The sequence below is a fragment of the Pteronotus mesoamericanus genome, unplaced genomic scaffold, assembly GCF_021234165.1.
Source record: "Pteronotus mesoamericanus isolate MK-2021 breed Mesoamerican mustached bat unplaced genomic scaffold, CSHL_Meso_final scaffold_167, whole genome shotgun sequence".
Lineage (NCBI taxonomy): Eukaryota > Metazoa > Chordata > Mammalia > Chiroptera > Mormoopidae > Pteronotus > Pteronotus mesoamericanus.
Window position 1 is genome coordinate 12,402,833 of NW_026555308.1, and position 14,393 is coordinate 12,417,225.

The 14,393-nt window shown below is 39.7% G+C and overlaps 1 protein-coding gene across 3 annotated transcripts in view; it reads right to left on the reverse strand.

The window, feature by feature from the left end:
• Positions 1 to 14,393, reverse strand: part of MARF1 (meiosis regulator and mRNA stability factor 1) — a 43,276-nt gene that overhangs the window by 15,240 nt on the left and 13,643 nt on the right. For 2 of the 3 annotated variants that reach the window (XM_054589619.1, XM_054589617.1), the window contains exons 7-19: positions 13,288 to 13,460; positions 11,527 to 11,955; positions 11,167 to 11,324; positions 10,929 to 11,087; positions 9,526 to 9,667; positions 8,667 to 8,845; positions 7,443 to 7,523; positions 4,940 to 5,176; positions 4,692 to 4,811; positions 3,803 to 3,978; positions 1,647 to 1,867; positions 762 to 904; positions 454 to 587 (exon numbers count right to left, since the gene is read on the reverse strand). In XM_054589619.1, coding sequence (XP_054445594.1) covers positions 454 to 587; positions 762 to 904; positions 1,647 to 1,867; positions 3,803 to 3,978; positions 4,692 to 4,811; positions 4,940 to 5,176; positions 7,443 to 7,523; positions 8,667 to 8,845; positions 9,526 to 9,667; positions 10,929 to 11,087; positions 11,167 to 11,324; positions 11,527 to 11,955; positions 13,288 to 13,460 — 2,352 coding nt within the window. The remainder of the gene's footprint in view (positions 1 to 453; positions 588 to 761; positions 905 to 1,646; positions 1,868 to 3,802; positions 3,979 to 4,691; positions 4,812 to 4,939; positions 5,177 to 7,442; positions 7,524 to 8,666; positions 8,846 to 9,525; positions 9,668 to 10,928; positions 11,088 to 11,166; positions 11,325 to 11,526; positions 11,956 to 13,287; positions 13,461 to 14,393) is intronic. The other variant, XM_054589618.1, reaches the window with a different exon arrangement.

The window sequence follows — 14,393 nt, forward strand, 5'->3', positions numbered from 1 at the left end:
TATAGATTTATCTATCCCATCTGCTAGACGTCAACTGGAATTACTAAACTGTGAAAAATAAAACAGAACATTGATTGGAGTTTTCCTTCCTTCTCAAGTATGCACAGTGAAAGGGCCCAGACTTAAACAGAAATAAGTGACAGCCATGGTCACTGACTCGCAACTGTGTAATTACGGCATAAACAGCCACAGACAGGCTGAAGAGGCCTTTTAAAAACGGTTACGCCTTTCCCCCTCAGAGTGAATTCTAAAAACCTTGACTGCTTCTCCCCTCAACCATCGGTTCCACCTACTCTGAAGAGCCTAGGATCCAGCGCATAACAGAGCCATTTTCACACTTCATCTTCCATGGAATCTTCAGGAACCATGGACAAGGTAGAGAAAGGTACATCCCTTGCATGATTCCAGGTTAAAACAACCATTGAGATAGACACTTTCTTCCAGTCAACATACCTCTTTTGGGCATACTAATCACCATTTCGTTATCTTGTTGGGACAAGGAGATGGTTGTGTCTGGAATCTCTGATAAGATATCGATCAACTCACAAACCCCGTATTCGGTGACTTCCCAGTCCTTTGAGAAACACCTAGATTTTAACCACGGAAATAGATAAAAAATGAGAAATATCACTTGTCAGAATAATTTTAGAAGTTTTCCAAAAGAATGTTCATAGAAAAGTTAGTAATTATTTGCAATTTGGGAAAAAAGAAAAACTGTTTTAAAATATTTGCTTTTACATTTTTTCTTCTCATCAACTCACCAATGATAAGCCTGAGAGAATTCTCTCACAATGACCTGTTTGCTGGCCTGGGATTTGAGAAGTTTTAGTAAATCCTGAGTAAAGCGCTTCACCTGGGCCCTGTGTGTGAGGGTCAATAAACGTTTGGAGCCCATTCCGAGAATCTGCAAATCAAACACGTGGATTATTTATACTCATAAAACCCTGACAGATACTGATTTTCTTATTGCTGGCTTTTCTCTCTCTGTTACTGCCTCAGAGAACAACTCCCTTTATGTATGAGATCTGCATTTGGAAACACAGGTAGGTCAACACACTATAAACCATCAAAATGAACAACTGCTCAAGGGCCTGGTACTGTTTTTCCCCTGCATACTCTTCCCAAATAGTCGGGAGTAGAGAAATGAAAAACATGTTATCAGTCTGGGTAAATGATTCTGTTTCTAAAGGAGAGCTAAAAGTTTTTAAGACTATTTTACTATTATAGTAATAAAAATTGACAGGCAAAGACCTGTTAGAAACCCATGCCAGGCTCCAGCCCAGTAACTGGTTTTTAATTAATTTATAAGAAAGTTAAGCCCATGTTCACAGCAATTCTCATGTAATAATGAACAATCCTGGAAAGCTATATACTAGGAAGAATGTCAGTCTGCAGAGGTTAGAAGAAAATAACCCTCAGTGCTCTAGGGACTTCCTTTAAGTTGGGAGCTCGTAGTTTTCTAGATTAAGAAAGCACCCTATGCATGTTTTCTGCATTCCAAAGAAAGCCTGTACTGGATGTTTTGCTCTGAATTGACTTCTTAGGAATTAATTAGATCACCAGCTCTCTTGGTTCTTTGGCTGAGGTAGCCAAAGTCATAGAGGACTATTCCTGTCTTTAAACAATAATCCCTTTTCATTTCTTACCTGCAACACATGAGGCACTGCTTCTAATAAGTCAATCAGCTTGGAATATCCATAGTCTGACACCCGGCATTGCTTTGCAAAATGATGGTGATAAGATGGGATGAAATTATTAATTTGTATGACACAGGATGGTTGGCTCTTCAGTAAGTCAATCACTTCTCTACTGAACTGGATCAGCTGGGGGTTACCTACAGGACTTTTAGAACGCAGAAGCCAAGGGTCTAGAGAGTGGGAAGAGAAGAACAACATGCATTAAGACATAAAGTATGACATATAGCTGAACAAGAGGAAAGTAGCTAACCTTACACTCCTTGTTTGAGCTCAGTCAGGACCAAACAAACAAGACCAACTAGCTGCTTTACTTTTCAGCTTCTATACTCAAGTTCCATATAATTAGCAGGCTAGCCCAACTTATTTATGGGCTGGCAAAGGCTTTACCACTACTTTTCGAAGTCAAGTTGCCAAAGTAAAACATAGTTCCCCATAGCATTAACTTAAAGCAGAAGTGAAAATACACAGGAAATTTCCAGCTTATAAACTGGTTGTATTTCAAAGGTCCACTTGTAATTTGGTCACGTGGAATATACTTTCCCACAGGAACAAGTTACTGGATTGACCAAGAAGTCAGTTTAGTTTTTTCCATTAAATAAAAGACACATTTTTCATTTTTACCAATAACTTCATTGATTTGGATATTTTGAGTATGTCAGCTATCTCCTATGTGGTATAACACTGTTTTCAATCAATGTCTTTTTTAAAAAAAGATTTTTATTTATTTATTTTTAGAGACTGGGAAGGGAGGGGAAAAGAAAGGGAGAGAAACATCAATGTGTGGTTGCCTCTTGCCTGCCCCTTACTGGGGACCTGGCCCACAACATGCCCTGACTGGGAATCGAACAGGTGACCCTTTGGTTCACAGGCTGGTGCTCAATCCACTGAGCCACACCAGCCAGGGCATCAATGTCTTGATCTGATTGCTAGCAACTTCAACTGGTCTACTTGACCGTGGAGCATTGTCCAGTGAGAAACCTCCAGCATGAAATTTAGCAAACCACTTTTGACACGTTTGATCAGTCAGAGCACCTTCTCCATAAACTGCACAAACTTTTTTTTGCATTTCAGTTGTTTTTTTTACCTTTCTTGAAATAATAAAGCATAATATGCTGAAAATGTTATTTCGTCTTCAATGTTAAAACGGCTACACAAAAATTCACTAATTTTGATAAGTTTTCTGAATGCACATTGATAGGACAGCTGTGACAACACAATCTAACAAAATTGTTTTGAATGAAGTTAAAGACAACTAAGCACTACTAGACTTTTTTGCCAATCCATATAAATGGGTCATCAAGCAAGTAGCCCAGGAGAGCCTAATTAACCCATAAAGAAGCCGAGAACATTGCCCAGGAAACCATGGAAAGCATGATTTAAAATTAAGAAACTGGTTTTTATATTTATCTTGAATGTTGATATAATTAAGTTTTAACAGCAAAAAGATACAGAACCCAGAGTGGTCTAAAACTGAGGTTAACGGCTGGAGGTAGGTAAGAAGCTGTGGTACACATACGGTTCTCTGGTTATCTGTACCTTTCTTCCTACAGGGCAGAAGGAGGTGGGGGAGAAAAGGAAGAAGTACTGAGAGCCAAAGAGAAGGAAAGGGAAGTATGGAGGCAACAACTTAGTGTTGCTCACAGGTAGCAGGGTTAGACATCTGCAACTCAGAAATGACCAGAACTCAGAAACTAACACAAATCCAAATGTCCTAGTCATTTAAAGTTAAATCCGTTTTCACATTTATCAAAGTCAGAAATGTGAAGCAAAATGAATTTTGAAGGTATATCTGCATTTAGAGGTTTTCCTTCAAATACTTGAAACTATTTTAAAAAGGCCAGTAAACTGAGAAGTTGAAAAACTCCACAAAATGAGATAGCTAGAGATTTGAAACTGAGGAATTTGGGTTTTAAATTTTTTACATAATTTATGCTGGTACTTTCAAAAAGTCTAGTTCTGCCAAATCATTGCCCTTTAGAGAGCCATAAAAAAAAAAAAAAGGTCAAAGGAGATACCCATGGTCTTTTACGTTCTTTTAAGATAAAAGCCAATGGCCTTCTCTTGGTAGATGGTGGCTCAGAAGGACCAAACAGCTGACCCCCTACCTGTGTTTGGAGGCGGCGGCTTGTTGTGAATCCATTTCACTACTTTGACACCATTCTGTGCAGTGGCAATGCTGACACCTGGAACACAGGCAATGAGGTGCTCTAAGGGAACACCCCTTCGGTTCTCCAGCAGTATTTCTAGTTCACCAAACTCTGCCGCGTAACAATCTGGAAAGCTGAAGTTAAAAAAAAAGGGGAGGTTAATTAAAATAATGGAAAAGCAAAACACCTGCTAAAAAGAAGCCTTTATTTTAACATATCCATTCATAATTTGTTTAAATGACCATAATCTGGGTATGGAGTTAAAATGAAGGTCGCTGGAAGTCAGCCACTGTGGAGTTTACCTCTTTGATGCATTCTGATGGTACTAGAAATTCCTGGACAGTTTTCCAGCAGAAGGGTTTAAAAATAAGGTAACTGGATTCCAAGTCAGTTATTCATTTGCTTTAATGTATTATAGGCCTTAAGGCAACTTAGTCCTGCGCTGGCCCCTGTGCTGTCTACCAGATGACCAACCGTGTGGTTAAATGGACTTTTGAAGAATACTTTTCTCTCTCAAATTTTGAAATCTACAACTGTCTGGCTTGTGTGTGCTCTCATAGTAATTGTGGATTCTTCTATTATAGCACTTATGATCACCTCTTCTCTGTGGAAACGAAACTGTTCTACTAATGTTCGTTTCCAAAATTCAGCACAAACAAAAATTTTCTTGTTGAAATACTGAGTGAATGGACCCATTTTAGGTATATGTTAACTGACTACAAGGTGAAGGATGGTTAGGGTGAAGCATTCTATAATACTTGTTTGGGGAGAGCTGTGGACAGGGAGGAAGACTTTCTATAAAGAGAAGAACTAAGGCATCGTGTCACAATGGTTTGGACATGTTCACCTTAATAAAGGCACGGTGCCCTCATGTGTCTGCAGAAGACTATGAACCTGGGGCCCAAATGTCTTCAAAGAGAGAATCACAAAAGGAATCTTGTAATAGTCTGGATCAAATTCATGCTCACTGCAGAAAAGAAAATGAAATAGTCAGTTGACATTTCCTAGTAGACTAAACAGTAGCAAGGTAATTCTAAGAGCTATTCCATGACCTTATACTAAAGGAATATTGCTGAAGGGAAATGGGTGTTATACCTGAAATCCTTATTGGAACAATGTTGTCTGCAGACAGGCTCGTGATATTCTAACTCTTCAAATATAATTGGGCTGCAATTTGTTGAGGAGCCATCATGGGACTGGGAAGATCCCAAGGGGCTCTGTCGAGCTTGACTGCTGGGTAAGAGACAGACCAGTCTCCCATTTCCATGTTCACGGATTGCGACTGTGTCTGTTAATTTATATAAATCTGACACATTCAACTTGTGTCCAAACCTAAAACGAAGGAAAAAGAGATGCTGACTTAGAATGTTTTCCTTTGATTATACAGAAACACCTACCCTGTTTTAAGAAAGAGCTACAACCAAGAATAATGCCTCTGTCTCTTCAAAGGTAAAACTGGAGTAATTCTACTATAAATTCCTTCACCACTCGAAATTTCAAGTCATCTTGGCTCACTGACCATCATATCATTTGGTAGCTATCCCTTTAACTGTTATGCAATTTCCATATATGCCTCACTTAATTTTCTGAAATGGACAGCTATCTGATATCACCTCTTTCATCTTGGCTCCCCTTCACTTCAAATCCCTCTACATTACCTCTCACCATCTCTGCCCTGCTCCCTCAGAAGAGGTATATGCCTTTCCAGCTACGGCCTTGTCTTATACCTATGCTTCAACCTGATTACCCACACTTCTTCTGAGACTGGACCCCTCCCTTCTCCCTGATGTGTGTCTTTCACACTTGGAGCTTAAGGCACAGGCTTTGAATTGGGGCAGACAGATCTGAGCTTGTATCCTGACTCATCCTGTGTGACTTTAGTCAAGTTACACAACCAGTTTTGGCCTCAGTGGTCCCAACTGTAAAATGGGGTGACCTACCTACAGTGATGAGTATGATGATTAAATGTGATTACATATATGAGAGCTTGGCACATAGTTAAGTGTTCACTAAGTTATAGCCATTCTGATGGTTTCTTCCCAGCGCCCAACACACATGCTCAGGTTTCCCCTTTCCTAAAGCCAGTCTCACATCCTCTCGCCCTCACCCCTACTCTGTCTCGCTCCTGTAGAAGCACATTCTCCTGTACGCTCACACTCTCAGTCGTGTACCCTCCTGTCTTCCCAATACTGAAAACAGCTGGCCTCTCTGGCATTGCGCCTGCTGTTCCATCATCCAGATGTCAACTGTTCCCTCCAAGATCTAATCCAGAGACTCTTTGGAGATGGCTCTCAAGTCACTGGTGGCTTCCTTTTCCTCCCCAAACCTCACACCACTGCCTCAGTCCCCTCCATGCTGCAAGCCATCCCCACACCTCCTGGTAACACTTTTACCTCAGGGTTTTCACCCGCTTCCTGTCCTGAGTGGCATTCCACCCAGTCCTGCCCTTCTCTGTTTCTCCTCCCCTTTCTCTCATCTTATCTGCTCCCATGTCTTTCATGATCACCTTTAGGCAAATAGCTACCCTCTCTTGGGAGCCAACTTCCTTCCCGAGGGACCCTCCAAATGTGTAGAGGACGAACTGAATTCTCCACCCAGATATTCTAATAGGTCCCGAAAATTCATACTATCTCTAACACCAAGATCAAAACTCGCTGTACCTCTTGAACATGTTTTATTTCTCTATTTCCAGTTTAACCATACCACCCTCCCAGAGATCCAGTGCAAAGAGACTGAGAATCAAATCGACCTCTACTTTTTACCCTGAATATTATATAAAACTAGTTAACAAGTCCTGTCTTACTGACAATTGAAACTTCCATGGTATATGGTTTCTCCTGTTCCAACAGCATCTGCTCAGAACCGAGACTCGGGCAGCACTCTCCCCCTTCATTGCCGTCCCTCTCCTGTTCACTCCATCTCAGACACAAATGCCATCCAAAGAGTCTCCCTGAAGCACAGTTCCTGCCACCACATCCTCCCCGTCGCTCATGCCTCTAATACTTTAGGGTTCCCATTATTCACATAAATGGGCAAGCTCCTGTTCTTTCCATTTTCTGTATCCTTAAAACATTTTTCTCTTAATAACAGTTTTCTTTGTTCTACGTAATTTGTGTTTTCCCTTCCCTTCCACACATAAGCTCAAGGACAAAGGCTGTGTCTCCCCAACTCTGCACTGCCCACAGGGCCTTGGCCTTTCACTCTACTGACACTTGTTGAGCATCTATTTTGTGTTGGGTAGTGAAGATACATGGTGTTAGGTCAGATCCAGGCCTTGTCATCATAGAGATTACAGTCTAGAAGGTGCTCAAAACTGTTTGTTCAGTAAATAGGAAAACTGACCAGTCAGCTAGAAAAAAATAAAAGTATGGTTTTCGGCGCTGAGATCTAAATTTGCTAAAAATGAAAGAAGTTTTAAAAATGCATGTTAAAACCGAAATGTAAATCTGAACAGTGCTGTCTTTGTCACATTTCCTCCACAGGCTGCAAGGTCCTTAAGAGCTGCTACACAGTGTATGCCAATTACCAATCAATACTGGAATTTTGGAAGTCACGAATCAGCGTTTATTGGATCAATGAAAAAGTAAACCTAACTTACTTTTTTTCATAGATATCTGTAAATTTTAAAAGAGGCAGACAACAGGCAGGGGCATCCTGAAGAACAGACATGGTTTCTGCACTGTAAGACAAAATCTTAATCAGTTAGAGGACAAATGCTTTTGGAAATCAACAAATGTATAAAACTAACATAATGTATATACAAAGTAAATTTGCCAGTTTCTGATGTGTCAGAATGTATTTTCCAGAAAAATATGAATAAAGGACTTTAGGTAAAAGGCAATTAAAGCATATTAAATAACACACTGGGATACTTCTCCGACTCAAGCATACGGCTTTCCACTAACTACTCAGTGAGACAAACACCTTGTTAATTCAGAGCAAAAGGCAGAAGAGCTTGAATGCCTCCCGCTGCACTATGGTTCATATATTAGAGATGTAAGAGTAGGAGTCCTATAGTTGAGGATACATAATTGAATATGATATCATCTCAATTATGGTTTTAAAAATAAAAAGGCACTAAAAATATTCAAAGGGAAAACAAAAAGCCACACTGCTAAGAGTGACTGCCTTTGGGCCATAGCATATGGATGGTTTTCCCTCCCTTGTCTCTTCTGTTTCTGAACTTTCCAAATTTTCTTCTACGAGTATTATTTTTATTCCAAGGGAGGAAAAACAATTTGCAATAATGAAGTACACATCAGAGAAAAAAAATCTTTGAGAATCCAGATATTCAGGAGACAGTCCTATTTTAATAGACACAAAACAGGAAAAATGAAAGCTTATTCTTAATAAAACCTTCACCAGGTTCCTAAAATTGATATAGTCATAATGAGAATTATGGGGCTCGGTGTCTATCTGACATTATGGATATATCTGTTAAGTTGAAAGCTTGTAGATCTACCCTTTAGAGATTAATCCACCTTTTACTAAGATTTGAAAGTAGGATTTCAGACTTTTCAGGACTTTTATTGTCAAGGTCCACTATTTTTAGAAACTGTTCTGGATATGTGGCATATTATTTCACTCCTAAGCGCCTGCCAAGTTTAGGCTGTGCTTCACCTTTGGCTAATGACTTAAGCAAGAGGCAAATTATTCTACCTCGCTTATTTCTAACTCTATCATTCTGAATAAGCATTATTGCATATGTAATCACCATGATAGGACTGGGATTGTGGTAAAGTCTATTTTTATTATTTACAAAATTGTGCCAGGGCCAAAATGTTATTTCCTGAAATAAATAGCTTGTTTCTTTGTTTTTTACCTCAGTAAAGAGAGTGATTTATTAGCAGCTCCTGTGGCAAGTGAGACCACGATCTTCTTGCTGCCAATTTTGTATCTGTGGAGGCTGTTCACCGCACTGATTGCTTCTTGTAAGTTTTCCATTTGAACAACAGCCTTGAGCTGATAATCCGTGTGGGGGCTGAGCTCAATACTCTTCACCTACAACAGTGAGAAGGAAAACAGATGCTATGTCTACAGGGAACCTTATAATTTTGAAATGAAGGTGAATCATTAAGGACACATTTGTGGACTTAAATGAATTGAAGGAACTTGTCTGCACTAAGTAACCTAGGATGGGTGACCGACAGGGACGAGACACTGGTCTGGCCTGCCTGTGGGCTCTGGCACACACAGCTCTCTGATGCAGGCTCAGGGGTCAACACACACAAGGAGTGCTTAGAGGTCTTCTCCCGACCCTGCAAAACCTGAGGCATAACCATTTTAAGAATCTGGAAAGGTGCATTTTTTTTTTAGCAAACTACACCTAAAAACCGAATCAGATACAGTAAGATATAACCAAAGACACCCAACATTGTTTTAGAATCCTATTTCTAGGTTTTAGCAGCCAGAGCTAAAAGCCATCAATGTTTTATTTCCCAAAGTGCCATTTAAATCCTTGCCCATGACCACAAGTGCTTCTCTGCTAGTTCCTTGCTCTCTGGGGCTGTGTCCTAAAAACGGGATGTATGGCACCACCAAGAGCAGACCGAAGGAAGGCGTTCAAACCCGTTCAGTAACACTTCTATTCTGGCTGTGGGTATGGGTGTTCAATTAAGTTCTCCCGATTCGAAATGTCAGCAAAGGGTAAAACAAAGACAAGAACAAGAATGAAAGGTTACCTTGCCATGCCTGGAAAATGCTTCTTGCATGAGCTGCTGCAGCTCCTTCCGGGACAATCTGTAGTCTATGTTGCTGACCTGGATGCCAGCACCATTTGCAAATGGGTCTGGGCAGTCAGCACCAATGCTTGAATTTGCAACACTGAAAGCAAGAGAGGATGCTCTGTTGAAAAGGTTTGGAGACATACTCCCGCTTAAGACAAACATATTGAGATTATTATTTTTTTAATGTTATCCTATTTAGTTTTTATCATTTAGGCTTTGCTTGAAACTATATGTAGACAGAGCCTGCCACAATGCAATTTGGTTTTCAAATGTGTTTGTTTGTTTATTTATTTTCAGAGAGAAGAGAAGGGATGAAGAAAGAGAGGGAAAGAAACATCAATTTGTGAGAGAAATATCGATCAGTTGCCTTTCGCATGCCCTTAAATGGGGACCTGGCCCACAACCCAGGCATGTGCCCTGGCTGGGAATCAAACTGGCGACCTTTAGGTTTACCGGTTGGCGCTCAACCTGCTGAGTCACAGCAGTCAGAGCTCCAATGTGTTTTTGATTTCAACGTACACTGATTTAGACTTATTGTCAAAAGTACTATCTCTTGACCCCATATTAACAACCAATAAATTATCAGTATGAAATATTCTTTCATTGGATAATTTAAAACTGAAGGTAGCAATTAATTTTCCACTTTGGGCATTTATTCTTAGGAAATTAGCTTGTAATACCACTGTAAGTCTTATAACCTCCCTCAGCTTTAAAAAAGCTAGATATTCTTGCTCATGTGCTGCATTTCTTCTCCATGTAAGAAAAAAAAGTTTTGTGTACATTTTTAAATGTAATTTTATAGGCCCAAAGTCCCCTCCTATAGTGACTCTGCACCAACTCAGCAGAAAACCTACAATACTAGAAGCAGCTCATGGGATGCAACATGGCCTTATGGCTCCTTCTGTCTTCTAAGCCTCCAGAATTATTCAGTGTGAGTTTAGAAAGCTTATAAGGTAAGTGTTATAGAGATCATTACCGTGGTTTACAGAGACCCTTACTTCCTGTAATTGTCCTACGAATAAGAATAATCAATGCGAGTCTAGCGTGGGCCTTTCCCTCAACATGATGAAGAGATAAGGAACTGGCAAGTCCAGCCTCCCATTACTGCTAGGAACTCCCGGGCAAGCTTCTTTCTTGGACCTCTGCTTAGGGTTGCCCATAGGGAGGAGGGAGAGTTGGTGAGAGGCACTGCCCCCAATTATTATCAAAGACTGCCTAACAAAAGAGGGCTAGCAGAGGAGAAATGAGAGACTTCTCTTTTACTTTATGTGCTTCTGTATTACTTGAATTCTTTTAAACAAACACATTAAGCTTTCTATTGCACGTAACCACCACATGGATCACGAAACTGGACTTACCGAGAAGACCAAGACGGAGATGTGAGCAGAGGACTGACTTGCCTAGATGCAATCAACTTGCTAAAAGCAGATGGGTAACTCACTTGGAACAAAGTTTCCTCTTTGTTTTTTTTCTCTACAGGAGAGCTGGTAACGCTTCTAGCACTGAGGTTCTCTTTTCTAATGGAGGGAAAATCAGAGGTCATTTGTTTTCCTTCACATTGGATAAGCAACTATGAGAAAGAGTAACTCAACCTACTTTGGAAGAGTTTTGTAAACGGATTCTGCGATCCCGGAGTTTTTTAGTGTGGGTGCTATGACACTTGAGTTTCTGTGAGAAGGTGCCACCAGCCTCAGGTTCCCCTGCTGGGATTCACTATTTCTAGTACCAGTTTTTGACTCCATGTGGCACAACTCCTTAAAAGAGATAAGCACAGAGAATTTGCAAATTTAAGGACCCAAGGTGTGTCAAACCTCCTACAGAAATCATTTGACTTTGAGTATCATCAAAAACGGAAATAAAAAAAGGACACACCAAAAGCAAGCGGGCCTATAAAACACAGAGACAAAGAAACCAAACCTACCATAAACTTCAGAAAGCAAGAGGTATCACAATTACCTGTAAACTTTTCACATTTGTGTTTTTTGTAGCAGATCCAGAATTTGCCTGCGACCCTTTTCCAGGCAAGGCTTTGGCACTGGAAGATTGCTCACTTGCATCTTTGATGAGGCACAATTTTGGAATCTTAAGTTTTTTGGGAGACTTCACTTTATCAGTAATTGCATTTGAACTATTTGTTTCACAGAGTTCTCTATTTTTTGGAGTAAATGACACAATGATCCTATTCCCAAAGACATCTTCGTTTTCCATTCGCTTCTGAGCCCGTTCTGCACTATCTTGGTTTATGAAGCGGAGGATTGCACTGCAGCCTGTGATGCTCAGCACTTTCCCACCACAATTATCGGACAGGCGTCTGAGCCTATTGCTGATGCTCTTGCCATCTTTATTTGCTGGTAGGTTATAAACATAGAGCAGAGTGTGGCACTGCTGACACAGAGGAGAAGTGTTACAACAAGTTAACTCAAGGGCACACGTTCAATTACCAAATAAGAAAAAAAATGAGTGAGCTCCAACAACCTAGTGACCTTGGAGGAGAAGTAATGATTTAGATGGGAGGAAGTGAACTTATTTAGACTGAAAAACATAGAAAAAGAGAAATGTATCTGAAGTTATAACTCTAGTGAATGAGATTAGCAAGATTCAATGGTCTGAATAATGTCTTTTTTTTTCTTTCTACAAACTGAAACATAAGGGAGAAAAATGTAGCTACAGCCAAAACTAAAAACATATGAAATAAAACAAAACTGAATTAGGGGGGTGGCACCAAAGACTGAAGTAGGGTGAGACTCTGGTATCCCCAACTGTGGATCGTCCTTAGCATGTGTTGAACTCTGGGTTATCAGGGAATGCAGGGGGACTAGCCACTCAAGTGCTTGGATCAGGGACTCTGGGGTCCAGTCTCTGCTCTGCTGTGATCAAGCTGAGTGACCTCCAATGACTTGCTTACTTTTTCTAAGTGCTGACTGTTCTTCTTAAAATGAGCACTTTGAGTGAGATAATCTCTAAGGCACTTCTGTAACTCTAAAGTTATTTAGTTATGTTAAAATTGCACTTAATCTATGGGATTGCCTACTCTACTGTTTCATCTACACTATAGCTTCTCTCCATCGTTACAATTTTTTAATAATTACAAAAATATTCTCTAAGTAACTTAAACATAGCTCAGCATTGCAGTAAACATTCCTATCCCAAATCAATACTATAAGAAATGCTCATCCTGCTGGAAATATGCTCACATTCTCCTATCATGTGGCTTAACAGGCTACAGGTATAGAAATAACCACTCCTAACTGTACACATGCATGACTAGGAGTATAATTACAGAAAGCAGGCTTAGAGGCCTGCTGGGAGCTTACTGTTTAAATGCCTAAAAACTGTCCAATTACTTTGTTTATCTGACTCCAAACACACCAGGAGGTATAAACCCTCACCATATTCTTTACCCGCAACACTTGGAAGCAAAGAAGTAATAATTCTTATTCCAACGACACAAAGCATTGCTAACTTTAGAGACATTGGCAAGTGGCTATCAGTAAAGTAAATCTAAAAGTCAATTCTTTATGACAAACATTCATACATATCTGGTCTCTGTATACTTGTAAGAGAAGAACTAAAGGTTTCTAAGCCTTATGTCAAAATCTGGCTAGCTTCCTATAAAGAACATCCTTCCGTAGGCTTGAAGACCCCCTTGTTAAGGGCTGCCTTCAGCCTCCCTAATCTAATGCTGGAATACAGCAAAAACAATGCAAATTCACTTACTGGCATTTTTAGTGGTGACCTGGGGGGCAGGTCAGAAATGAACTCTTCAAATCTGATCAGTTCATTAGCATGATGCAGCAGTGCTTCTGAGGCCTGGTTTTTATGGATCAAAATTATGTGGAAACCATGTCTGTGTCTCAGGTCACTAAGTTCCAAGGCAAAATTGACATCAGCTGAAAGAAAGGGTATAGCCCAAGCCCATCCCCAAACATTAGAAACTCTTGACAGAGACAGACAACTCTACTGATACGTAATGCAAAGAAAGGAATGGCTGGATTGTATTCAAAGTTGCTCCCCCTGCCTTTTTAGAATAGAAACACATTTTGTATCAGACAAATTAACATGATAAGACAATTTTACTACATACATATACTGAATCCCAAGAAACATGTTGCTTCTACTAGTAACGGGGGACAAATATTAATACTTTGGGGAGTGGCAACTCTGAAAATTACTCATCTTAGATTCTTAAGATTAGCAACATTGGGCCCAGGGTTGAAAATAAAATTACAGATGACATGACATTATACACAGAGGACCATAAAGATTCTACCAAGAAACTACCAGAACTGATCAATGAATTCAGTAAAGGAGCAGGATACAAAAGATCCAGAAATCAGCTGCATTTTTATATGCCAATAATGAATTATCAGGAGGGGAAATTAAGAAAACAATCCTACTCACAGTTGCTTCAAAAAGAATAAAATACCTAGGAATCAACTTAACTAAGGATATAAAAGACCTGTACTTGGAAAATTTTAAGACACTGAAGAAAGAAATTGAAGAAGATACAAATAAGTGGAAACACGTACTGTGTTCATGGATAGGAAGAATTAACATCATTAAAATGTCCATACTACCCAAAGCAATCTATAGAATCAACACAATTCCTGTGTTGTCTGTGAAATATATCAAGATTCCAATGACATATTTCACAGACCTAGAACAAATATTTCAAAAAATTATATGGAACTAAAATAATTCCGAATAGCAACAGCAATCTTGAGAAAGAAGAACAAAGTTGGAGGAGTCACACTCTCTAATATCAAACTATACTATAAGGTCATAGTAATCAAAACAGCATGGTAATGGCATAAAGAAAGGAC